General features: G+C 54.1%; 1 protein-coding gene across 1 annotated transcript in view; it reads left to right on the forward strand.

Annotated features, from left to right (window-relative positions):
- CPNE5 (copine 5) overlaps nucleotides 1-25,134 on the forward strand; it is a 99,570-nt gene that overhangs the window by 64,239 nt on the left and 10,197 nt on the right. The window contains exons 11-15 of the mRNA XM_052648476.1: nucleotides 3,896-4,000; nucleotides 13,309-13,350; nucleotides 16,067-16,142; nucleotides 20,419-20,472; nucleotides 24,403-24,464. Of these exons, the coding sequence (XP_052504436.1) occupies nucleotides 3,896-4,000; nucleotides 13,309-13,350; nucleotides 16,067-16,142; nucleotides 20,419-20,472; nucleotides 24,403-24,464 (339 nt within the window). The remainder of the gene's footprint in view (nucleotides 1-3,895; nucleotides 4,001-13,308; nucleotides 13,351-16,066; nucleotides 16,143-20,418; nucleotides 20,473-24,402; nucleotides 24,465-25,134) is intronic.

The following is a 25,134-nucleotide window of genomic DNA, read 5'->3' on the forward strand; positions in this document are numbered from 1 at the left end:
TCCCCACCTGGCTCCACACTCTGCCACAAGCTTCGTTCAAATTCCCTCCCATCTTTGAAACCAACTCCCCCCTCCCCAATCTCCTTCTCTCCTCTCCTTCATCTGGAAGCCACCCACAGTATGATGGAAAGACAGATGACTCGTTAGCCAATGTAGGTCAGTGATGTACACAGAGGGACAGATTCTAGGTTGAGGGTCTGGGGACCTGAGTCGTCTCCACCAACCGGCTGTGTGACCCCAGACAAGTGTGCCCCGTCTCTGGGCCTGTTTTCTCATCAGTGAAATGATCTGGTTGGACGAGGCAGTCTCCACGGTCTCCTTAAGCATCATAGCTCTGGGAGGCTGCGGCCACTTACGGCTGGGATTCTGCAGAATGAGGAAGCCATGGGGCCAGGAAGGTTAATTAGAGAAGCGCTGCTGGAGAGGGGAACTGGGGAGCAAGTTTTGAAGGAGAGAAAGAAAATGGGTCCATGAGGGTTGGGGGTTGGGAGGGGAGGGGAGGGGAGGGGAAACTCAGGGAAGAATAACAGTCTAGAACTGTGTGCAGAACTAGTGTGCCCTGAGCAGAGGGCAGGGAGGCCTTGCTAAGGCCCCTAGAATCTGAAATTCTGGGTGTGTGTGTGTGTTGGGGGGCAGGGCAGCAGCAGAGAGGAGGTATTTCACTTCAACGGAAAAACGGATTTTTAAACCTGAACGTACAAAACAAGGGAAATTTGGTACGATCATTTGCATAACAAAAGGATTCTTTGTCTCACCGGAGGACTCCTAGCAGAATTTCTTTAAATAATCCTTGTTGACTTTGACTTGACTTGAGGGAGGGAGGAACAGGTCGGAGAGATGTTCTGGGCGCTCATGGAAATGTCCACGCAGCTCCCCTCCGGTGGGGCCGCGCCAGGGCTCGTCTCAGCGGGGAGGGCCGGCTGGCCGGCAGCGGGGAGGGGCTTGGGCTGTGGAGCTGGAGATGGGTGTGTTGCAGGGTGTTAGCCCATGATTAATCTGGCAGAGCGGTGTGTAGGATGGATGGGGAGGGGGCGGGGGCTGGGAGAGACTCGTGACTGACACGGTGAGCAGGTGGGAGGTGCTGAGCCCGGCGAGCTGCGCGGTGGAGACGGGCAGGGGCGGAGGCGCGAGGGGAGGATGGGGCTAGAGGCTGGTGATTGGCCTGGCGTGGCAGAACTGGGGTGGGGGCTGCAGCCACACCCCCTCCCCGGTAGAGGAACTGCGGGGAACCCAGAATGTTGAAAACAGCAGAGGAGTTGGTCAGATGGGGCCGGCGATGGGGGGTTATTTGAGGGCGGGTTTCCCTGGAAGCAGGGGCTGGGTCCCTCTGGGGTGGGGGGTGGGGGTAACCCAGGGCAGCTGGAGAAACTGATCCAGAGAGAGTGAAATGTCACGTCTGCCATCCCAGGAGGGCAAAAGGGCAGGAAACATCCACAGAGCACCCCCTGTGCTCCCGGCCCCTCACATACCTTGTCTCCTTCAATCAGAATCACTCGACTGGGAGCAGGAATGTGGTGACGGACAGCCAGGCTCGCCAGTGGCTGCCGGTCATCAGCTGTGTAACTTTAGGCGAGTGTCTGAGCTCATGGAACTTTCTGGGATGGTGTAAATGTTCTGTATCTCACTGTCCCGTACGGTCGCCACCATGTATAACTGCTGAGCCCCTTGAAAGGGACTAGAGCGACTGAGAAACTGAATTTTTTAAAAACTTTCCTTTCAGTTAATTTAATGTAAATAGCCACGTGTGGCTAGTGGCCGCCATTCTGGGCAGTGGAGCGCTACCCTCTGCGGTTGTTTCTTGGCGATGGGGAAAATCCTAACACTTCCCTCCCAAGGAAGCCGTGAGGATTAAATGAGTTAATGCGGGTTATTAGAGCAGGGCCTGGCAGCATTCGTTACGGTTCTTTGGGGGAGCTGGGGGAGCTGGGGGAGCGCAGTCACTCGCCTGGAGCTGCACAGCGAGGCAGCGCGCTGGGACCCCAGCTCGCATCTGTCTGAGGCTGTTGGTTCTTACCGCCCACCCCCGCACCCCATGTGTTGAAATGAATTGAACTGAGCTGAGAGATGATGCGGGGACCCTTTCCGCACCAGGGCCTCGTACCCCGCCCGCGGCAAGTACATCAGGGGATCAGGGGCCTGTGGATTTAGCGATGGATGCGGGGAGGTTGGGGGAGCATAAAGAAAGTGGTTTCAGGCAGGAGTCTGAAGCGGAAAGCAGACCACACAGGGCTCAGGAAGAAAGACATATAGGGAGGACGTGAGGCTCAAGAGCGTAGCCGGCTTGCTCAGGCAGTTTTGCCGGCCTGGGAGAGGAGCTCGAGAAGGCAGGGGTTCCAAAGAGGCAAGGAGGCCGAGAAGGTCCACAGCAGGTCTGGTGTCTGTTCAGGTGGGAAGTGAGGGTTTTTGCGAGGTGGGAACCTCCCCCGGCGCCGCCAGTTGCTGCTCCAGAGTCTCCCTTCTGTCCACTCCCCTCATCCCGCCCCACCCCAGCCAGGCTCCTCTTCCTGCCCGACCTGCTGCCCCAGCCACGGACAGCAGTGGCCCCTCCTCCCCGGTCCCCATTCCTCTCATCACCAGCTCTGGGGTGTGTGGGGAGGTCTCCCACATGAACCTCACACTCCAGCAGGTGGGCGAGAAGGAGCACAGAAGAGAAATGCTGAGCCGTGGTGACAGGAATGACATTTTGACTTGAAAATTGCCAGAGAAGAACTGGCACAGGGCTGTGTGCTTAAAGGCAGGGCCCAGGCACCTTCCCAGGTGACCTTTCCCAGCCGGGAGGTAGCTGGGGTGGATGCTAGGGAATCTCAGGGGCACAGACCCGGCCCTAAGCTCCACTCGGGGTCCCAGCTGCCCCTCCACGGGGGTTCCAGGGCAGGGCCCATCAGGCATGGCGTGGGGAGTGGGCCAGGAGCTGGATTGGGCGCCCAGCTGGGACGAAGCCAATTCTGCACTTTCAGTTTGCAAAGCAAGCTCGTGGATTCAGACTAGAAGAACCGAGAAGGTCTCAGAGATCATCTCAGCCAGGGGCTTTAATTTCACTGGCTTTAATTGAAATGCCAGTGAGAGCTATGGAAACTCTCCTCTGAGAAATACATTTATTCGTTAGTTCATTCCAAAAAAATATTACATGAACATCTGACTAAGGGCCAGGTGCACTTCTGAGCGCTAGAGTTATACCAGGGAACGAAGAAGACAAGCCTTGACCTTACGGAGCTTACATTTTGGTTCCAGATTGTAAAAGAAATGAGAAAGACCCTGTCAAATGTCAAATGGTGACAGATGGGCTGAAAATAGCAGTATAGAAAGGGACTAGGAGCTGTCAAAATCAAGGGACCAGGGGGCTATAAATTTTAGATAATGGTGCTCTGGGCAGGTACTCATGTCACAGAGATGACATTTGAGCAAAGACCTGAAGGAAGCGATCAGGTGAGCCAGGAACTTGGGAATCTGGGTGAGAGTGGTCCAGGCAGGGGACAGCAAGCACGTGAAACTCAGACACCCAGTTCCACAGATGATTTCAAGGGTTCACAGATTCCTAAAGCACCCTTCCCCCTCCAGATCCTTCCATGGGTCTCAGATAAAGAAAGTCTGATAGTGGCCAACTCCCTGGGATCACAGGTGAGGAAACAGAGGCCCAGAGGGGGACAGGCTTGTTCAAGTTCCCCCCGAGAGCAGCAGGGGCCAGAACCACATCTCCTGACAGTCCTGCCTCGTGCAGGAATCCTCTCTGCAGTGTTTTCAAGAGATGGCTGTCTAACTTCAGCTTGGATGCTGCTAGTGACAGGCAGCTCACCACCTCACAGAGCCATTCTCTCTACTGAGTGGTACCTGCCGAGATGGGCCTGCCAGCCCCTCTGGTGTCAGGACTGACGGCCCTCCTTCTCTCCTCTGCCAGGTTCACCATCTGCCACAAGACGGAGGTCGTGAAGAACACCCTAAACCCAGTCTGGCAAACTTTCTCCATTCCTGTGAGAGCCCTCTGCAACGGGGACTATGATCGGTGAGATGAGAAACTGTCCCTCTCCCCAAGCCCAGGTGCGGGACGCACGGTCGCGTGGATGAGGGCCAGCCCATCAGTAGAAGCAGACCTCCTGGAGCTGCGGGCTGGCAGCCCTGCGCAGGGTGGGCCTGGGAGTCCCTCTGCCTCCCTGGGCAGCATCTGCTTTTCCTCTCTTCACAGCCCTTCCCTCCCCATGCCCCGCCTCTTTCCTCCAATCTGAGTTCCCATTGGTGGAAGCCCTCCCAGGCTGGGGGTAGGGGGTGGGGCTGGAAGGTACCAGGGATTTCTGGGAAGCCAGGGTGTTGGGGCAACTGTCCTGGAGCTCAGTGGCTGGTCTTTTCACTGTGCCCCAGAGGGCAGATCTAATTGCAGGCAGAGGTGGCCTGGTCCCCACCTGCTCCAACTCCTGGCTGAGGGTCTCTGGGGAGTCAGGATCCTAGGATATGCTCTGCCAGACAAGTTGCCATAAGCGGGGGTGAAGGATGCAGTGCAAAGAGCTCGTGGGATTTTTTTTTGATCCTTCAAAGCCTACTCATGATACACGTCCTCACTGTTTGAGTGCAGATTGCTGAGTGTGGATACCAGATACCTGCTTTCTAATCCTGCCTCTGTGATGAAAAGGCACTGTCAACCTGGGCCGACTCTGGCCTGTCTGAGCCTCAGTTTCCTCATCTGTAAACTGGGTATTTAAACATCCACCTACTTTGTAGGGCTGCTTTGAAGCTCACATGATACAACCTATTTAATAAGGCTCTGGTTTGGAGACCTGGGTTCAATTCCTGGGTTGGGAAGCTCCCCTGGAGAAGAAAATGGCAACCCCCTCCAGTATTCTTGCCTGGAGAATCCCATAGACAGAGGAACCTGGCAGGCTAGAGTTCATGGGATTGCAAGAGTCAGACACGACTTAATGCTGTCTTTCTTTCTTTCTTGCATAAAACGCTTCCTTGGTGGCTCAGCGGTAGAGTCCACTGGCCAATGCAGGAGACACAGATTTGATCCCTGGGTTGGGAAGATCCCCTGGAGAAAGAAATGGCAACCCACTCCAGTATTCTTGCCTGGGAATTCTCATGAACAGGGGAGCCTGGTGAGCTACAGTCCATGGGGTTGCAAAAGAGTCAGACACGACTTGGCGACTAACAGCGACAATGCATGAAACCCCATTCAGCGTTTCATCCACAAACGTTTGTTGACTCCCTGCCATGTGACAGGCACTGTGTCAGATGCTGGGAAGTCAGCAGGAAGCAGAACACACAGTCTTCACCCTTCACCCAGCCTCTCGGAGTTTACATGCTAGTGGGGGAGGCAGACATTAATCCAATAATCACACAAAGAAACGTATAATTACAAATTGTGGCAAGTGCGGCGGGTGGGGGAGAGGGGTTTGTGGGATGGAGCTGTAACACAGAATTGGTCCGTGTTTACTCACAAGAACCCAGCCTGGTTTCCTGGTGATTGCTAGAGCTGGTGGGCGAGCTGGTAGGAGCTTCCTGGTCAGGGCTACCCAGGTGTCCCTGAAGGAGCTGGGCCTCTGCTGGCCACTCCAACAGGAACACTTGGCTGTCAGAACAGATGCCTCAGGGCACCCCGGCCGGTGGCATTGGCGTGGGTTCCCCAGTGTTCTGTTCCCAGTGGCCACTGACAGGGTGTGTGCAGTGGGTGAGGAGACAGGAGTGAGCAGATGGTTGGCCTCCAGGCACCCGTCTCCCTCCCTCTAAGGCTGCTGATCCAAGAGATGAAGCAGCTTCTTTGTCCTGCCTTTCGGCTGGGACAAAACCGCCACAATTGATTCCACAGGTGGTCATGGGGCACCTACTGTGTGCTGGGCAGCTGTGTGGCATTCAAGGGAACGTAGCTGCATTTCTGGGCTTCCCAGGTGGCTCAGTGGTAAAGAATCCTCCTGCCAAGCGGAAGAGGCAGGTTTGATCCTTGGGTCAGGGAGATTCCCGGAGAAGGAAACGGCAACACACTCCAGTATTCTTGCCTGGGAATTCCCATGGACAGAGGAGCCTGGCGGGCTACAGTCCGTGGCGTTGCAAAAGAGTTGGGCATGGCTTAGTGACTAAACAGCAGCAGCAGCCACATGTCTATTTTCAGGGGGATTATAGCCTGACCGCAGGAGCACACATGTGCACACATGTATTTTATCTTAGTATTATTATTTTGGCCGCCCCGCCTGACATGTGGGATCTTAGTTCCCTGACCAGGGATCGAACCTGCTCCCTCTGCAGTGGAATCATGGAGTCTTAACCCCTGGGCTGCCTGGGACGTCCCTGCATACATTTTAGATAGCTAAATAGCTGTGCAAAATGAGGCTGGAAACAAAAAGAGGCATTTCAGTCTAACAAACTCCTGTGTCTGGCCAAGTCCTGGGCCTTCTAGGGTGGTGGGGAATTGGCAGGGTTGAAGCGATAGGGTCTAAAGGAGGCTCAGGGGAGGTTGGAAGATTGAGGAGGGGTCAGTTCCTGGGGACCAGGGCTGTAGGAAAAATGGTTGGGATAGAGAGAAAAGGAGGGGGACGTTCAAGGTGGGGGATGGAAGGATGTGGCAGCTCAAATCTCAGGGGCATCCAGCTGACCCCTCACACCCTTGCATCCCAGGGCAGGGCTCCTAGGAGCCTCGGAATCCAGCCTTGTCAGGGTCAGCCAGGAGGGCAGCCTGGCTTAGAGGCCTGGGCTCACTGTTCAGCCATCAGAGGGGTTGAGGGCTGGTGAGGAGGTGCAGGTCACGAGGAAAGTCCAGGTGGGCCCCCATATCCCCATCCCATGCTGAGTCCTGGACTGGCTTCCCCCGAGATGGCCACAGGCAGCTGGGCCCCTCCTCCAAAGCCAGGAACAGGTTGACTGGGGTGTGACTGACCGTGGTGTGCATGGAGCGGTCATGTGTACCACCCTGGCCTGGTGAGCCCTAGGGTCACCTGCACACCCAACAGCCACTCAGGAGCTGCTAGAAGGCCCCGCTGGGCAGGAGAGGGTGGGCCTTGTGCAGCAAAGCAAGGCCCCTTTCCATGCCTTCCAGGGCACCTCTTACAGCGTCACAGGACACATTGGCTTTAATCCAGGAGGCCTGTCTTCTAAGCCAGCCAGACACCGGGCACCGTCTTGGGTGCTATGGACACACTGAGCTATCAGACCCAAGCCTCCTTCTGAGGTTGCTCCCAGGCCAGGGTGGGAGACAGACGGGTTATAATCATAACAGCAAAGGCTCCTATAATACTTTCGAGGTAGTTGATACATGTGAACTAATTTAATCCTCCCAACAATTAGTAACCTCTTCCGAAAAAGGTACAAATACCACCCACTGAGGCCTAGAGAGGTTAAATGACTCACCTAGGGTCTTACTGCCAGTCAGTGGTCTTACCAGGAGCTGGACCCCAGCAGGCTGACCCTAGAATCTGTGTTCTTAAACTCCAGCGCTCTGCTGACAAATAGTCAAGACATGGGGTGAGTGTGGTGGGATTGGAGAACAGCTCTCAGAAAGCTTTGCCCGCAGGCTGGGGCAGGTCTACTTTGAGCCTGGAGGTCAAAGGAAGACTCCAAAGGCTTGACATCTACCTGGATGTGGGAGTGAAAGAGACAAAGAGGTTATCAGGGTTTGGAGCTTGGAGGATGAGGGATAGTACCGCTGATGGAAATGAGAAGTGTAACAGGGAGCCAGAGTATGTGGCTATGAGACAGGGACAGTGGGGTTCCACTCAGGGGAGAGGAGAACAGGATCTGGGGGTCCCCAGGAAAGGGCTGGCAGAGGTGCCCAAGGCCCCAGGGGAAAGGCACAGGTCAGGAACAGGAGAAAGAAGAGGGGATGTCAGAGAGAAAAGAGGAGTCCAGAGCCGGGCAGCCATAGCCAGAGGGGAGAGATGAGAAGAGGGTTCAAACAGAAGTATCAACTGCTGTTGTGAAAAAGAGGGCCATGGGGTGAGAACAAGGGATGTGTTGAGAAAGGGTAGTTTTCTTGGAATGATGAGGGTGGAAGCCAGTTAATCTTTTTAAGATTTACTGAATCTTTAGGACACGGGCCAAATTGAGTCCTAATTGGTTGAAATACAGTATCTTATTTTATGAATTTAAATTTCATAATAACCCTAGAAGGTGGTACTAGTGAGGTACCCATTTCACAGATGGGGTAATGAAGGACCACAGATTCTGTAACTTTTCCTGGGCAAGGAGAAGGTGCGTTTCTCTTCTCCAGAAGTCACCTCTGGTCTGGCCCTGTGATTTGGGATTCTCCTAGTTTGGGGTCCCTCTACCTGTATTGTATTTCCAGTCCACATAAGGCCAAACCCAAGCAACCCAACTGAGCAGAACTGGAGTCAGAGGACATCGCATCCAGATCAGAATGAATCTAACCCTCCAGTAGGGGGATGAAGGCTCTTTTCCTGCCTTCTGCAGCCCCCCTGCTCTGTCCTTGAATATTCTGTGACTTGAGGATTTGTCTCTGTTCAACCAAATTCCTCTAGGCCAGGCTGCTCTCACTCACACCGTCATGGTGAATGAGTAGCTTTTAAAAGAGTGATCAGGGTGCTGAGTTTTCACCTGGAGAGATGAGCGGATTCCCAGGAGCCAGAGAAACTCTGGGCTGGACTGAACAAGTTGCTTCTCCTTTGAGCCCCACTGCACGCTGAGCCCTGGGAGGGACCAAGCACAGCACGACGGCCTCAGTTAGGAGTGTCTTATCCCAGCTTACACAGGTACCTCCTGCACCCAGACAGGGGAGGCAAAGCAACGCTGTACAGCCGGGGCTGCCCAGTGCCCCCGCCATCACGTCTGCTGCCTGCCTGGGCCCGTGCGGCTCGATGCTTCTCTTCTTCTCCAGAGCATTTCAGAGTAATGGACTGACTCAGTTACTTTAGAGTGAACCCCGCAGGGCCTGTCTGCCCTGGGAACTTGTAAGCATCAGGGAAGCTTACCTTCTCCTGCCTGGGAAGGGCAGAGGTTCATTAGGAACAGACCCACAGCTCAGCTCGGAGGAGGCTACAGACAGAGGTGCTTGGTGTGCTGGGAGGGAAGCCGGGCGTCTCTGCCAGCATCCCCCATCCTTGCGGGCCTGCTGAGGCTCACACACACCCTGCTCTGTCATCCCTGCCTCACATATTCAGAGACCCATGGGACATCAGCTCCCAGCCCTGAGCGCAGTGTCACTACTGACCAGCTCTGGGGAAAGCCACTCCCTTTGGATTTTTTTTTTTTTAATATTTATTTATCTGGGGGCACTGGTTTTAGTTGTGGCTCACAGGATCTTCAGTCTTCATTGCAGCAGGCTGGATCTTTCGTTGCAGCCTGTGGGATCTAGTTCCCTGACCAGGGATTGAACCCAGGCATTTGAGCACAGAGTCTTAGCCACTGAACCACCAGGGAAGTCTCTCCCTTTGGGATTTTGTGGAAGGAGGGTCTTGTTACTCTGGCCAACTTCACAATGTTTTAGAATATCTTAGTCAGTCAATAGGTATTTAATAATCTGTATATTACCTAATGGGCTTCCCTGGTAGCTCAGCAGTAAAGAATCCACCTACAATTTGGGAGCCGCAGGAGACATGGTTTCTATCCTTGGGTCAGGAAGATCCCCTGGAGGAGGGCACGGCATCCCACTCAAGTATTCTTGCCTGGAGAGTCCTGTGGGCAGAGGAAACTGGCAGGCTACAGACCACAGGGTCGCAAAGAGTCGGACACGCCTGAAGCGACTTAGCAGGCATGCACGCATATTACCTAATAGATGCCAGGCGCTGTTCTGGAGGTTGAAGATACAGCAGTGTACAAAACGAACAAAAATCCATGGCCTTGTGGAGCTGACATTTATATGCTGAATGGGAATTGTTTGGGAGACGGGAGTTTAGAAAAAAGGCTTGAATGTTTTAGATGGAACAAACATGTGTCCAGTGCCAACTGTGTGAACAATGTAGTTGCCTTCTGATCGCAGTCGTAAAGTGGGTGTGATTGTCCCATTTCACAGAGGAGTAGTCTCCCGGGCTTCCTCAGTGGCTCAGCAGTAAAGAATCTGCCTGCTACACAGGAGTTACAGGAGACGTGGGTTCAATCCCTGGGTTGGGAAGATCCCCTGGAGGAGGGCATGGCAAACCACTCCAGTATTCTTGCCTGGAGAACCCCATGGACAGAGGAGCCTGGCGGGCTGCAGTCTAGTGGGTCACACAGAGTCAGATGCAACTGAAGCAACTGAGCAAGCACACAACAGTCTCTGAGGGTGAAGCCAGTTGCCCAGGGCCTCACAGCTAAGCTCCTGGAAGAGCTGGGATTGCCACCCAGGGCTGCCTGCCCCAGAGACCACTGTCTCCCCTTTCTGCCTCACTGCCTCCCAGATGAGGTGCTCTGTGTTCTGAGCCTTTTTATGCCAAATAAGATGTTCATTGTGTGAGGTCATTTCATTGTCCCACACCCAGGAGCCCCTTCTCCTGGGTGCTGACCCCAGAAGTCACAACCCAACGTGAGCCCTGGCTGGGCCTGTGCTCAGGGACTGGGAGCCGCGACGTGCAGCCCAGGAGTGGCACACGGGGTGACCTGGGGCTGCCTAGCCAGGGCTGGACGGTGACAGAGCTGTTAGAAAGTAGTCAAAGCTGTGTCCGGCTTCTGCCGCTGCCTCCCCCATCTCTGGGCACTTCCTTCTTCTCCGGTTCTGGAGGTTGCAGCATCCAGGCTCCTGTGACACCACCACCCCGACTCCCACCAGCCCTCGCAGCCATCCCTTGATCCTTGATTGCTCAGGAATCTCACCCTCAGTGGTCTCAACCTCAGCTGCAACTTCCCCTCCCCTGAGGAGCTTTTAACAATTCCCTGCACAGGCTGCACCCCCCAGGCCAATTGATTCTGAATCACTGGGGTGAGGCCTCACCATCAGGATTGCTAAAGCTCCCCCATGGGATCTGATGTGTAACCAAGTTTGAAAAACAGTCATTCCATCTAGAGAGGTTAAAGGCTCTGGCAGCACATTAGAATCAGCCAGGGGACTTGTAAAAACTACCCATGCCTGAGTCCTTTCCATACCAACTGAATATGCCTTCTGGCGGTGGGATCTTTAAAAAAGCTCCCCGGTGATTTTTTTGGATCTCCAAGGCTGTGGCTATGAGTGGGGTCCTTCCACAGTCTCTGAGCGTGGGGCTGTCCCTGATCTGGTCACCTGAGGTACTAGTGTTGGTGATCCAAGGGGAGGGACTCCTTGCTGAGGTCCCTGAAGGTCCCCTGCAGAGCTGGAGGGGGAGGCTCTGGGGAAGGACTGGGAGACACTGGGGAGCAGGGTCCTGGCTCAGACCCTCACCACTTGTGTGACCCTGGGCAAGTGACTGGCTGCCCTTAGGGCTCAGTTTCCCCAACTGAAAACCAGTGGCTGGAGGTCATGTCTCCAGAAGATGCATAGCAGTAGCATTTGTGGAGACTGTCAACCTAGATTCCTGGGCCCTGCCTAGAACTGCCAAGAATTGGACCTGGGGTGGGGGGGGGGGGGGGCAGGGTCTGTGTGTCTGGGAAGCTCCCTGGTGATCTGCCGGGTGGCCAGGCTAGGGTGCTGCCAAGGTCACTTTCAGCCTTGTCATTCTAGGAATCAGAAGTTGCAGAGCCCAGGTGCCCAGGCTCAAGTGTCCTTCATTTAAGTAAACTGCATGTGAAACCTATCCCGAGTGTGGCCTGAATGCGAAAGTGGAGAGGAGGCACTTTTATAGAGGCCCAGTGCACGCCCGGCGCCCTTACCAGCCTGTCTCCACGGCTGTGCAGTACGGCCCTTAATTATTGCTGTTGTTTAATCGCTAAGTCCTGCCTGACTCTTGCGACCCCACGGACTGTAGCCCGCCAGGCTCCTCCATCCATGGGATTTCCCAGGCAAGAACACTGGAGTGGGTTGCCATTTCCTTCTCCAGGGGATCTTCCTCACCCAGGAATCGAACATGCATCTCCTGCTTGGCAGGCGGATTCTTTACCTCTGAGCCACCGAAGAAGCCCCAGGGCCCCTCACTATGCCTCTTTCAAAATGATTTTGTGGCTCAGTGAAGTTAAATGACATCTCCAGGCCCCACTGCTCAGGAGCCAGCATCCCAGTCCACACCCCAGCCACTTTCCACTCCTTCAAGCCCACCAGCCCACCTTCAGAGGCCCAGGTTTTTTTTTTCTTCCCATAATAATTCACCTCAGAGAGACATAGTGTTTTGTTTTTTCACAGGAATTCAAAGGATTTCTCTAATTGGTGGGCTTCTGTGCCCACCCCATTTCACGTTTTGGTAACAAAAAATCCAGTTGCTGCCCAACCCCTGGGGCATCCCTCCATTTCTGGAACAGTTTCTATGCCAATGCAAGAGAATCCACACCCACCCCCAGGCCCCTTGGAGGCTCATCTGAAGTCAGACAGCGCCTCCTTCTGGGAGCTCCAGAACCCCAAGGCCAGCTCCCTGCAGCCCCGAGGAGCTGGGCTGTGGCCACGGCGGGATGATGAGATATTCATAGAACACCAGCCCAGGCAGCCGCCTCTGCCTGCCCCATTTAGAACTGAAGGCTGGAGACCCCAGCGCCCCCCATGCCTCTCCCACCTCCCCAGACCCTGACCCTGCAGAGGGACCCGGGCGTCTGCCCTGTCCCTGGGCATCCCTGGAGGACAGCTGGCACCAAGGGTTAACCTGCAGCCCTCCACCACCCTCCTCCGCCTCTGGTCTGCTAGCCTGCTGCCATGGAAACGGGCTAAAAATAAAATGGGCTCCCAAAGCCCAGCACCGAGCTCAGGAGTCAAAACAAACTAATTAAAGCAGCCAGGCTAAAATGTGAAGATAATTACGCCCTCACTCGGGAGCCAGTCTGGCATGGAAAAGCTCCGAGGGCCATCCCCACGTCAGGGCCCCTGAGCCCACCCCTGACGGGCGGGGTGCGGGGGCTCCCTACCACTCAGACTCCTTGGACCCTGGGGTCCCACCACACAGTCTTGTGACTCTGCCCCAGGAGAACCCACCCTGCTTAGGCCTTGGATCTAGGGAACACCATACTCCCCCTACGACAGTCCCACCCCGATAGACTCAGAGTATGGCTTCATGCGGGGACCTGTGTGCCCTTTGGGGTGGCCAAGGAGAAGGCAGCGTGAACTAGAGTCTGAGGTTGCTTCTCTACATCTGGCCTGAAATTCAGGGAAGTCTCTATGCAGTTTTGGGGCTGGCTGGGTCCCTGAGGCGTGAGGCTGCAGAAGTGGTCCTTTGTCTCTTGGGCCTCTCCAGCACGGGCCCTGGGTGTTCCTGTATCCCCTTGTGGCCCAAGAGCAGGAGAAGGGCCCTGTTCTCAGGCTATACAAGTGCTGGGTCAAGTCCATCCCACCACGAGCCCTTTGCCTTACAGGACCATCAAGGTGGAGGTGTACGACTGGGATCGAGACGGCAGGTAAGCTGGCCGAAGGACAGCAGGTGAGCAGGGAGGGGGCCGCCCCTGGGCAGAGGGCGGGTCTTGCTCTCGAGGAGAGAGCTGTGCCCAGGCCCCCCACGCATGGCAGCTCTGGGGTGAGGGGCCTGGGTTTTCCTTGTCCCTGCCCAGCTCCGCTGAGGCACCAGAAGGCCAGTGTCCTGCAGGACATGGCGCAAGGGGAGTAAGAGGCCTCTTTTCCTCAAAGAGTTGTCTAGCCGCCAGCCCAGTGTCCAAGGTCTCCCCCACACTTGGGAGAATTTAGGATTTTCTGAAATGTGTGTGTTCTAAGGTACAGGCAGATGTTAGTGACCTCCTGAGCGTTGGTGATCATGTTCTCTGTGTGAGGCTAAGCATTGTGGGGTGAACTAAGTGCAGAAGACAAGCTGGCCCGCAGAGACTTCCTGAAATCCAGCAGGGAGGCCCTTGAGTCCTCAGAGGAGCTGTTTGCAGGGGGCAGGGCCTGAGGGAGCAGAATTTGTGGGAGGTGAGCCTTGACGCAGACAAATGGGCCCAGGAGCCGTGAGGCAGAGCCCGAGGAGGGCTGAGCCCAGCGCTGGGGGGGGCCAGGGTCTTCCTCTTCTGTGCATTGAAGTGCCCCCAAGGAGCCGGTATTGCTGGGAATCCATAGACAGGACCAGAATAGGCCTCTTGCAACTTTAGTAGAACTCTCACCCGCTCTTGCCAGTTGAACCAGATCCAAGTATGCCATCCCTCCTGACTTTGTGAGCCCTGCGTCCTGTGGTGCTACAGGGGGTGTCGTAGGGGGCTTTAAGCCCTGCAGTCTCCTCTGGTGCCTCCCAAGTCTGGGACATGGACAGGGGATGCCGTGGAGAGCTGTGCACACGCAGCTCTGAATCAGGCCCCAGCTTCTTTCACGGAGCTCACCTTTCCAACATCTTCCGATAGAGAAGCTCCGGAACCAGCACTACCTCGGCCAACTCACTCTGGCCCCTCCTCTCTCCACTTTAACCACATCACAGGCAAGTTGGCCTCAGGCTTCCACCCGGCACTCACCTCATCATCTTACCCCGGGGTTCCTCATGCTTCACCTTTGCCAGGGAAGCTGGAAGTGGCTTGAAAAAGCTGGCTTAAAATTCAGCACTCAAAAAACTAAGATCATGGCATCCAGTCCCATCACTTCATGGCAAACAGATGAGGAAAAAATGGAAACAGTGACAGACTTCATCTTTCTTGGGCTCCAAAATCACTGCAGATGGTGACTGCAGCCATGAAATTAAAAGACACTTGCTCCTTGGAAGAAAAAAAAACCTATGACAAACCTAGACAGTGTACTCAAGAGCAGAGACATCACTTTGCTGACATAGGTCCATATAGTCAAAGCCATGGTTTTTCCAAAAGTCATGTATAGATGTGAGAGTTGGACCATAAAGAAGGCTGAGTGCCGAAAAATTAATGCTTTCAAACTGTGGTGCTGGAGAAGACTCCTGAGAGTCCCTTGGACTGCAAGGAGATCAAACCAGTCCATCCTAAAGGAAATCAGTCCTGAACATTCATTGGAAGGACTGATGCTGAAGCTCCAGTACTTTGGCCACCTGATGCGAAGAGCCAAGTCATTGAAAAGACCCTGATTCGGGGACAGATGGAGGGAAGGAGAAGAAGGGATGAGAGGAGGAGAATGAGATGGTTGGCTGGCATCACTGACTCAATGGACGTGAGCTTGAGGAGATTCCAGGAGATAGTGAAGCACAGGGGGACCTGGTGTGCTGCAGTCCATGGGGTTGCGGAGTCAGACACAACTGAGGGACTGAACAACAACTGGAGGTGGCCACCAGATGCCATTGGGTCCCACCATTAAGGAGCTCGTAATCTGAAGGCTGAACGCTGTAAATATGTAAACAAACCACAGTGTGGACTCAAGGTATCAGGCTCCAGCAGGTGCTTCCGGCCAGCATGCTCACCACTGCCCGCTATGGGAGAGTGACGGTGAAAGGCAGCCACCCACAGAAGGGGTGGGAGTTCTGCTTTGTACAAGGTTCTGCTGCACTTAACATCAACACACGCTTGTGGGGCAGAGATGCAGAAGATAGAAACACTGCAGAAAACACTTCAGGCTGCCTGGACTGACCTAGTGCTGGATGTCTTTTCAAAACATGTTATTGGAAAAATGTCAAGTGCACAGAAAAGTCAAGAGTTTAATGAACACTCTAAGCCTATCACCTGACTCTGACACGTGTTCCACATGGCCACAGTGGCTTTATCTGTGTTTTGCTGATATAGTTTAAGTTACAGACGTCATGGCATTTTTACATCTAGATATCTCATTGGGAATGTCTAAAAATTAAGGGCATTTTTCTACCTAACTACACATGTCATTATAGCACCAGACACATTGAACAATAATTCTTGAATATGATCTAATATTCATTTCATATTCAAATATCCCCAGTTGTCCCCAGAATACCTTCTATTGCTCGTTTGTTCAAGTAGGAATCCAAGTATGAGAAGTAGGTCCCATTCTCCAGGACCCTGCTCTTTGCTGGGTTACAGCTGGGTTTCCGGCCCCATGGGTGACACTCGGCTCTTCCCAGGGCCCCACCATCTCTGCTGGCATGGACCCCTGGAGCAGAGGAGCTGGGCAGAGCTGGAGCCCGGGGTAGGGATGTGAGAGGGGGCGGGATGGGTGTGAACAGCCTGGCCTCGTGTCCGTGTTCTCAGCAGCGCCCTTCCCTTGCAGCCACGACTTCATTGGGGAGTTCACCACCAGCTACCGGGAGCTGGCCCGTGGGCAGAGCCAGTTCAACATCTATGAGGTGAGGTGGGCTTTGCTCTGACGATACATAGCTCCCACAGTCTCTGAGGCCCACAGGGAGCCCGGGCTGGGGTCTTTGCCTCTTCTCCTGTGAGGTGGGTGTTATTGTCCTATTTCACAGTTCAAGAGACTGAATCTCCAAGAAGTAAGGGGACTTGACTCAAGTTCAGAAAGAGGCAGAAGAGGCCAACGATCTAAGTTTATCTGACTCCAGATCATTGAGTTATATTCCATACCCCCAGCCCCAAAGAGAGCTCTTCCAACCACGCAAGGGGAGAGAAATGCAGGTGGGGCGGGAGGCAGGGCACGGTATCAGCAGGTTCCCGGCTCCAGACCTGAGGTCCTGAGTCCTGCCTTGCATCGGAGCAGTTGCAGGGCCTGCAGAATGTATTCTCTGTCCTAGAAGGAAAGAGAGGGACAGGAGCCGGGGTGCCTCCATCTAGACGGGAACCTTGGACGAGACACCCAGTCTCTTGGCAGATAAGAGCTTCTGCCCTCAGGATAGTCTCTACACTGAGCCTCCGCCTGCGTGCGCTCGTCCCTTGGGATACGCTCCCAGCCTCACACGTCCAGTTCAGGCCCTGCTCTCTGCCACAGAAGTGGGGCAGCTCCGTGGACAGCACAGTTCATGCCAGACACTGAGCTGCAGATGCTTGTAGCCCTCGTTTACGGCCCAGGGTTCCTATCCTAGCTCTACCGTGTATAAGCTGGGTGACCCTGGTTGAGCTCCTGCCCCATTCTGTGCCGTGCACACTGAGAATTAAATTACTAGAACCACGCCTGGCCCCTGGTGAGCATTACGTCAGTGCTATCTCCTAGTATCATCTGTCGAGAGCCTGGGTGCCAGGAGATTTACATTTCACAACCGTCCTACGAGCTGGCCCTGTCCTCACATCGCTCAGCGAGTGAAGTCGCAGAGCTGGCTTTGACTCCCATCACCGACTCTGAGTCCCTCCTTACGTTGCTCCCTCAGCCTGTATCTCTGTCCCGAGTGGACAGGTCTTGTGTTCCAGCTGGACCAAAGCGCCCCAAGGGCAGACTAAGTGACAGCCCTTTCTGTTGCCCTATTCACGTTGGCCTGGGTCCTCCTAGGCACACAGTAGGTGCTTGTTATACACCCACGCTGAATTCAGTTCAACAAGGCTATTTGTGAGAATGGAACATGGATGAATTGCTTTGTAGGAGCTCTGACACTCACAGTTAATTGCTTTGTTTTCTGCAAGGACAAAGGACGGAGCTGTCTCTTTTCTCCCACCCACGCAGCAGGCCCCGTCTTTCTCTGGACTCTTTTTTTTAATTCCTTTATTTTTGGCCGTGCTGGGTCTTTGCTGCTGTGTGGGCTTCTATCTAGTTGTGGCGCACTGGCTTCTCAGCACGTGGGCTCTAGAGCACAGTTGTGACGCAGGAGTTTAATTGCTCAGCTGCATGTGGGATCTTCCTGGATCAGGGATCGAACCCATGTCTCCTGCATTGACAGGCAATTCTTTACCCCTGAGCCACCAGGGAAGCCCCTCTCCAGACTCTTATTTACTCTTTTGGCCATGCCACACGGTTCATGAGATCTCAGTTTCCCAACCAGGGATTAAACCCCACCCTCTGCACTGGAAGTACAGAGTCAACCACTGGACCACCAGGGAACTCCCTAGAGTCCTCTAAGAAAATTTTTAGGGAAGGGAAGGGAAGGGGTCAGATCTCTTGGAGTCTGGCCTTCTAAGGGTGCCTGACAGGCTCAGATGAGGCCATGATCTCTCAGGCTTAAAGCAGGAAAGGTTAGATCGACTTGTTTTCTCAGTCGTTGAGCCCTGCTCCCTTGCAAACAAGAGAAACTGCAGCACTGGCAAGCCAAAGTGCTGTTTCACACATTGGAAGCGCCGGCAGGTAGAAAAGGAATTAGATTCTGGCTGCCGAGGGGCAGCCCTCGCACTGTGGAGGGCATCTCTGGGAGGCTGGTTTGGGCTCAGGAAGGCCTTTCTAGTGTCTGAAGTGCCTGAAGAGGGACTAGGCTTCTGCCAGGAAAGACCCTCATCTCAGGCTCTGGCGTCAGCCTAGGTGTCCATCGCACATGCCCAGCTGTATGTGGCCACTCCTCAGACTTAGCCTCCTAAACTGAATGCGCTGGCTAGAGCCCCTGCTGCCCTCCTCTCCTCTGGCCAGCCGCTTCCCCCTCCTGTGCCATCATCGCGGGGACCACGGCCCCTGGGGAGGCATCCCTGATGCCTTCTGCCCCGCATCCCACACCCAGTCCACGGCTGAATCCTGCTCCTCTTGCCACCTGGATATTCTGAGGCTTGTCCCCTTCCTTCCTGTCCACCCCCACCGTCACCATCTCCCCCGTGGGGGTGGGGGGCTTTGCGACAGCCCTCTAATGGCCTTTCCACTTCTACTCAGTAACCCAGAGCTGCCTACAAAATGGTAATCGACCACCCTGCTGCCCTGCTTACTACCTGGCTGTTCACTTCACCCGCTGTCTCAGCCTGGTTCACCCCAGGGAGCAGGGAGCCTCCACCCCAACTGATATCTGACAGGGCCCTTCACCTACAAGGAAAGGCCGAGCTCCTTCACAAGAGCGTCAAGCCCCTGCGACCTGCAGTGTCTGTGCAGCTGAGGTGGGGGCGTGTATGAGCGGCCGTATACAGCACAGCTCTAGGAGCCCCTGGGGTCTGGCCCGCTCCCCGTCCCTCTGCCCACCCTCGCTTTCAGCCCATTATGCCATCTGAGGCTCTCGGAACCTCCATCTGGCTCAGTCTCTGTGGCTTCATTTGTGCTGGTGCCTCCCCGGGGCTCCCTTTGCTCTTCTTGACCTGTTTGGGCCTCTACCGGGCCTCAGAGACGCCTGTGATGCTCCTCCCCCAGGAAGGCCCTACCTGCACACCCACCAAGTCTGAAGAGGGTGCTCCTGTTCCCTCCTCCCCCACTAAAAGCAGGCCTGTCACCTGTTTATCATACTATGGGCCTGCGTGTGTGCTAAGTTGCTTCAGTCGTGTCTGACTCTTTGTGACCCCGTGGACTGTAGCCCACCAGGCTCTTCTGTCCATGGGATTCTCCAGGCAAGAATACTGGAGTGGGTTGCCATTTCCTCCTCCAAGGGAATCTTCCTGACCCAGGGATTGAAGCCACATCTCTTAGGTCTCCTGCACTGGCAGGCAGGTTCTTTTTTTTTTTTTTTGGCAGGCAGGTTCTTTACACTAGCGACACCTGGGCAGCCCTTATCATACTTCCTACCTCCCCCTCCCCCCCCACCCCTCCCCCCTACCCACCCCCTCCCCCCCACCCCTCCCCCCCACCCACCCCCTCCCCCTCCCCCAAGACCATGACATCCTCAGGGGTGGGGACTCACTGTTGTGTCCAGAGCCCGCAGAGCTCCTGGTCCTGGGAGCCACTCAGTGCCTCCTTGCACAGGAGGGCAGACCGCTGGGGACCCTGGAGACGCTGGGGACGTGAGGAGAGAGAGGAGAGGGCTTCGAATTCCAGCCCAGGAGTGGGGAGGTTGCTGGCCCCTAGGGGGCGCTGGTCCCCTGCACGGCGTCTGGGGCCGCTTAGGCTGGAGAGTCTGGTACATGGGGAGGGGGGGAGGGGGTGTGCATGCCCAGTGGTGGTGGAAACCCCAGAACAAACAGGATGTTTTCTCAGTGCCCACTTCACAGGAAGATCTGAGAACAAAACAGTGCTTTAATATTGAAACAGTTATAATTAGAGAGTGCATGTGGAATACAGGCTAATTTAAAGATAGCAGATGACTTCAAAGACATATGCTTGTGGCCAGGTCTTTTGGTGATGCCCAGACCCCCAGGAGTCCATGTTCACTCCCCTCTCGTGGGAGAGCTGCTCTGGAGTAGATGTTTGAGTTGCGGAAAATTCTAGAAGCCCCACACCCTCATGGGACAGACTGAGAGATCCAGGAACAGTGTAGTCTTGGGGCTGCAATGTGCCCCCATCTCAGCAGCTTGCCTAGGGAACTGTCGTCCTACGAATACGTCAGGCAGCACCAGATCCTCTGCGTGGCCTTCAGGCCTGTGGCGGTTCTGAGGCTGTTCTGGGTTTCTCCCCCCAGACTTCTCTCCCCCGTTCCTACCTGCACAGCTTGCCAGAGCTCCCACCTGAACTTCCCACCTGTGCCTAAGCTCCAGCTCTTTCTTCCTTCTGCGTCTCCCTAGTCACCCTTGGCTTCCTCCTTCACTTCTGCCCCAGGGCCACACCCAGTCCCTGACTGCTCAGAAACGCTCCTTCTTACCTGGTAACTGGGTTTTATTTTGTGTGTGTGTTTTTTTCCTCGGCAGGTGGTAAACCCAAAAAAGAAAATGAAGAAAAAGAAATATGTGAATTCGGGCACAGTGAGTAGCCACTCCCTCTCTGAGGCGGATGTAGACTTCCTGAGCCCCGAGCTAGGTCTGGTGGTCTGTGCGGCTTTGCTGCAGGGTGTGGGAACCAGACCTGGGGGTTGGGGGTGGGGAGGGGTGGGGCTGACGGAGCAATGGGGGTCAGGGGGCACAGGCCCTGTGATATAGGATGAAAAATCCCAGAGAGAAACTCCCGTGGGGGGCTCTTCCTGCAGGAAGGAAAAGGACTTGAACTTATTGGGCTCTTACTCTGGGAAATTCCCCGTTGAGGTCCTTTTCACAGGTTGTTTCCTTAAGAGGCAGGCATTATCATCCCCTCGTCACAAGAGCGGAAACCAAGGCCGCAGGCAGGGAAGTGACTCAACCAAGGTCACAGAGCTGGAAGGTGGTAGACAGAGCAGTGAGCACAACCGTTAAATCTGCAGCTTGCAGCTGCTATGGACACGGCCTCCTTAACCAAGACCATCCTGGGATCACACTGGCCCAGCGGCTTCTGGGGGCTGATCCTCAGCACATTCCTGCATTTCTTCAACAAATATTTACTGTGTGCTCCCAAGTGCCAGGCACTGTTTGGGGCATGAGGGAATAAGACTGAAGCAAATCCCTGCCCCCCTGGTACTTATTGTCAGGTTGGGGGGTGGGGGACAGAAGACAAGTGCACCCACAAATCCCTGTGTGTGTCAGGTGGTTGGGAGTGCTGTGGAAAAAGGTATAGTGAAGTGTGGAATCTAGGAAAATGACATAGACGATCTTACTTGCAAAGCAAATATAGAGACAGACATAGAAAACAAACAAATACCAAGGGGGAACGGTGGGATGAATTGGAAGACTGGGGTTTACATATACACACTATTGATACTATGTATAAAACAGATAACTGATGAGAACCTACTGAATAACACAGGTTCTGTGGTGACCTAAATGGGAAGAAAATCTGAAAAAGAGGGGATATATGTAAGCATATAGCTGGTTCACTTTGCTATACAGAAAAAACTAACACAACATTGTAAAGCAACTATACTCCAATAAAAATTAATTTTAAAAGTATAGTGAGATAAATCAATAGAGAATGCAAGGGCCAAAACTTGCTATTTTATATAAAATAGCCAAGGAAAGCTTCTCTGAGAAGATAACCTTTAAGCAGAAATTTAAGCAAGGTGAGGGAGTTAAGTATTAAGGATATCAAGGAAAAAGAGTTCTAGCTGTAGGGATCAACATGTGCAAAGGCCCTGAGGTGGAGCCCACCAAAGCATTTATAGAACAAACCGATGTCTTAGCAGTGCACACATACCCAAGTCTGTGCCCTTCATGTCCCTCCCACTCTAGAGGGCCACTGTCCCAGAGAGAATGCAGCCAAACGCAGCCATTTGAGTCAGGCCAACGGCAACTCTAGACCAGACGAGGCCACAGGCAGGGGCCCCCAGGATTCCTCCCAGAAACCTTTTCTCCATCTGTAAAATGGGTCTAATATATCATCCCTACCCTGTTGAAGGCACAGGGTGGCTGTGGCAGACACATGGGAGATGCAGGACTGTAAACTGGACTCTGCTGACCACCACTTCTCTGATTATAACTGCTTCACATGCAGGCGTGGAGTAATACTTCCTTTGTCCAAAGGTGCAGGGTTTCTCAGTGGAGATGTTGTCAGCATTGGGGGCAGAATAATTCTTTGTCTTACAGGACTTCCCCATATGTGGTGGGATGCTTAGCCTCCCTGGCCTGAGCCCATAGCTAGCAGTAGAACCCCAGTCATTGTGAGACCCCAAAGCTCTCCCTCATGTTCCCAAATGCCCCTTGAGAGGGCAGCACCTTCCCCAGCTAAGAAATATTAGATGTACAGCTAAAAAAATAATAATAATAATAAGGTATGAAACCCACTGATCTCATCCAGCTTTCTTGCTTTAGTGATAAAGAAACTGAGACCCAGAGAAGGGGACATGATGCCTCAGGTCACAGTGAGTTAGGGAAGGGGCAGGGCTAGGCCCAGGTCTCCTGACTTTCCTTTAATCCAGCATTTCCCAATCTTTACCATTAAAAAAAAAAAAATCACTCAGGGTTCAGGATCCCTATTAAAATACAGATGCCCAGGCCAGTTCCCTGGGGTTCTATTTTAGGAAACCCAGGCTGGGAGCCCAGGAATCTATATTTAGTGCTTCTCAGACCTTACTTGCTATGTGCAGGATTTCCTGGGGATCTTGCTGAAATGCCAAGAGTCTGCATTTCTACCCAGTGATGCTGATGCTGCTGTTCAGCGACCACATTCTGAGTACCAAGTCCCTGAGTCAATCCATACGGCCAGCCAAGTTCAGCAATTAATTGCTTCATCCCAGGGCCTGAAGCGGAATTCAACCCTGACTGCATGTTAAACTCAAGTGAGGAGCCAGAAATAAACCAGAGCCACATCCCTACTCCAGAAAGCCTGATGATATTGGTTTGGGGTCTTCAGTCCAGCCACAAGATGTTTTAAAAGCTTCCCATGGAGTCTAATGATCATAGAGGAGAGGCCACTGCCACAGTCCACTCCTAGAGACTAGGGAGGCTTTGTCCATCCACAGCGAATGGGGGTCTCCAAGGCCCAACTCAGTACTCACAGACTCTCCATCATTTGGGCTAATGGCTCATCCGCTTTGTTAAGGGGAAGCCCTCCCTGGTCTCCCCACCGAGTTGATGAAGATAACTGAATCTGTACCAGTAGGGGGCGCTACAAATCCTAGAGTGGAATTCTCTGACCCTGGTAAAGTGTCCGTCGCCCCATTCTTGCCTCATTTAATTGACTTTGCCAAGATTGAAGGCAGGATGAGAAAGGGATGACAGAGGACGAGATGGTTGGATGCAATCACCAACTCGATGGACATGAGTTTGAGCAAGCTCCGGGAGTTGTTGATGGACAGGGAGGCCTGGTGTGCTGCTGTCCGTGGGGTCGCAAAGAGTCGGACATGACTGAGCAAGTGAACTGAACTGAACTGCCAAGCTTTCATTTGTCTCCACGATCCTAAATCATTATCATAACCCACTGCCAGGTAGTTGCCTGTCTTGGGAAAGCTGATGCCAAAGCTGCCAGGGGCATAGGTCAAGCAGCATCTGCTTAGGCAAGAGGGCCTCAGGTGCTTAGTTACCTCCAGGGAAAGGACAGGCTACTTAGGAGGGGCTTGGGTCTGAGAAGGTAGAGATGGGCGATGCTAGAGGAATGAGGTGGGACAAATAAGGTTTAAAACAAGTGCAAACCAAAGAGGCGTATTTCAAGATTAAAGCATATGTGCGTGCTCAGTCCTGTCCCAACTCTTTGCGACCCCACGGACTGTGTAGCCCACCAGGCTCTTCTGTCCATGGAATTTTCCAAACAAGAACACTGGAGTGGGTTGCCATTGCCTACTCCAGGGGATCTTCCCGACCCATGGATCGACCCGGGTCTCCTACCTTGGCAGGTGGATTCTTTACCACTAAGCCAACAGGGAAGCCCTTCAGGATTAATGTGGAAGCACGAAGCTTGTCAGCACTGACGGATCTTAGCCCTGTGTCGGGAGGACCCCGCCGCTCCCTCTACACCCATGTCCACTAACAGAAAACTCAGTTCCTTGGCTTGAGCCCCTGTACTCCAGTGACAGAGACAGGGCCCTTCCAGGATGCAGTTTGGCATCGAGGTCAAGAGCACAGGGCCTGGGGCCAGACAGATCTGAGTTCCCATCTTACCTGGTCACGTCCTGGTAGTGTCCTTGGACATACTGCATCACTTCTTTGAGCCTCAGTTTCCCGGGCTGGAGAATGGAGATAATAATAGTACCTCATAGAGTTGTCGTGGGCACTGTTTGCAATGATGTGGGCGAACCTGGCACATGCTGGGGGCTCCATCACAATCTGCAAAGCTCCCTGCACCCCCTCTCTGCTCAATGCTCCCCGCTGACCAAGCCTCTTTTTGTTTTCAAGGTCACGCTGCTTTCCTTTGCTGTGGAGTCCGAGTGCACATTTCTCGACTACATCAAAGGAGGGTGAGAAGAGATGCAGCCTGGTTTCTTTGGCCTCAGGGGGAGGGAAGGGCCCCCCCCAACACGGACCTGAGCTGAGCTGACCGCACCTGGCCTCTCTGAGGTCCTGGCCGGAGCCTGGGATGCTGGGCTCTGATCAGACCTCCGGTATCTGGGCTCAGACGACTCCCCAGAGCCCTGCAGGGCCCTGATGTGGCTGCAGAGGGCGCTGCTGAGCCATGGAGGCTCGCTTGGGTCATGGGCGGTCTCTGTGCGGAGGGGACCTGCAGGTGGTAGGGACTACGTGAGACTCCGTGACAAAGAGAACTAAGGGCTTAGGGAGGTGGAAAAGCCCTGATCTAGGCGTCAGGAGGCCCAGGCCCTAGGCCCCTCTTTGCTGTGAACTGGCTGGGGTACTTTGGGCACATCACTTTCCCTCCCTGGGCATCCATCTCCTCCGCTTACACAGAGAGGTTGGCATTTAGTGAATTCTAAGGTTCCTTCCTGCTCTGAGCTTCTGATATGGTCTGTCTGGGAGGCGGTGATTAATCTGCCCAGTGTCATTAGGGACCACAGGAGAAACTGGGACAGAGGCCAGGGGATGGTCCAACACAAGTTTAAGGAACAGAGACAACCAGAGGGGTGGGCCTCCGGGCCAAAGCAAGCAGAGAAATCTGGAGACTCCGGCCAAACA

Source organism: Budorcas taxicolor, chromosome 11, assembly GCF_023091745.1.
Source record: "Budorcas taxicolor isolate Tak-1 chromosome 11, Takin1.1, whole genome shotgun sequence".
NCBI classification, from domain to species: domain Eukaryota; kingdom Metazoa; phylum Chordata; class Mammalia; order Artiodactyla; family Bovidae; genus Budorcas; species Budorcas taxicolor.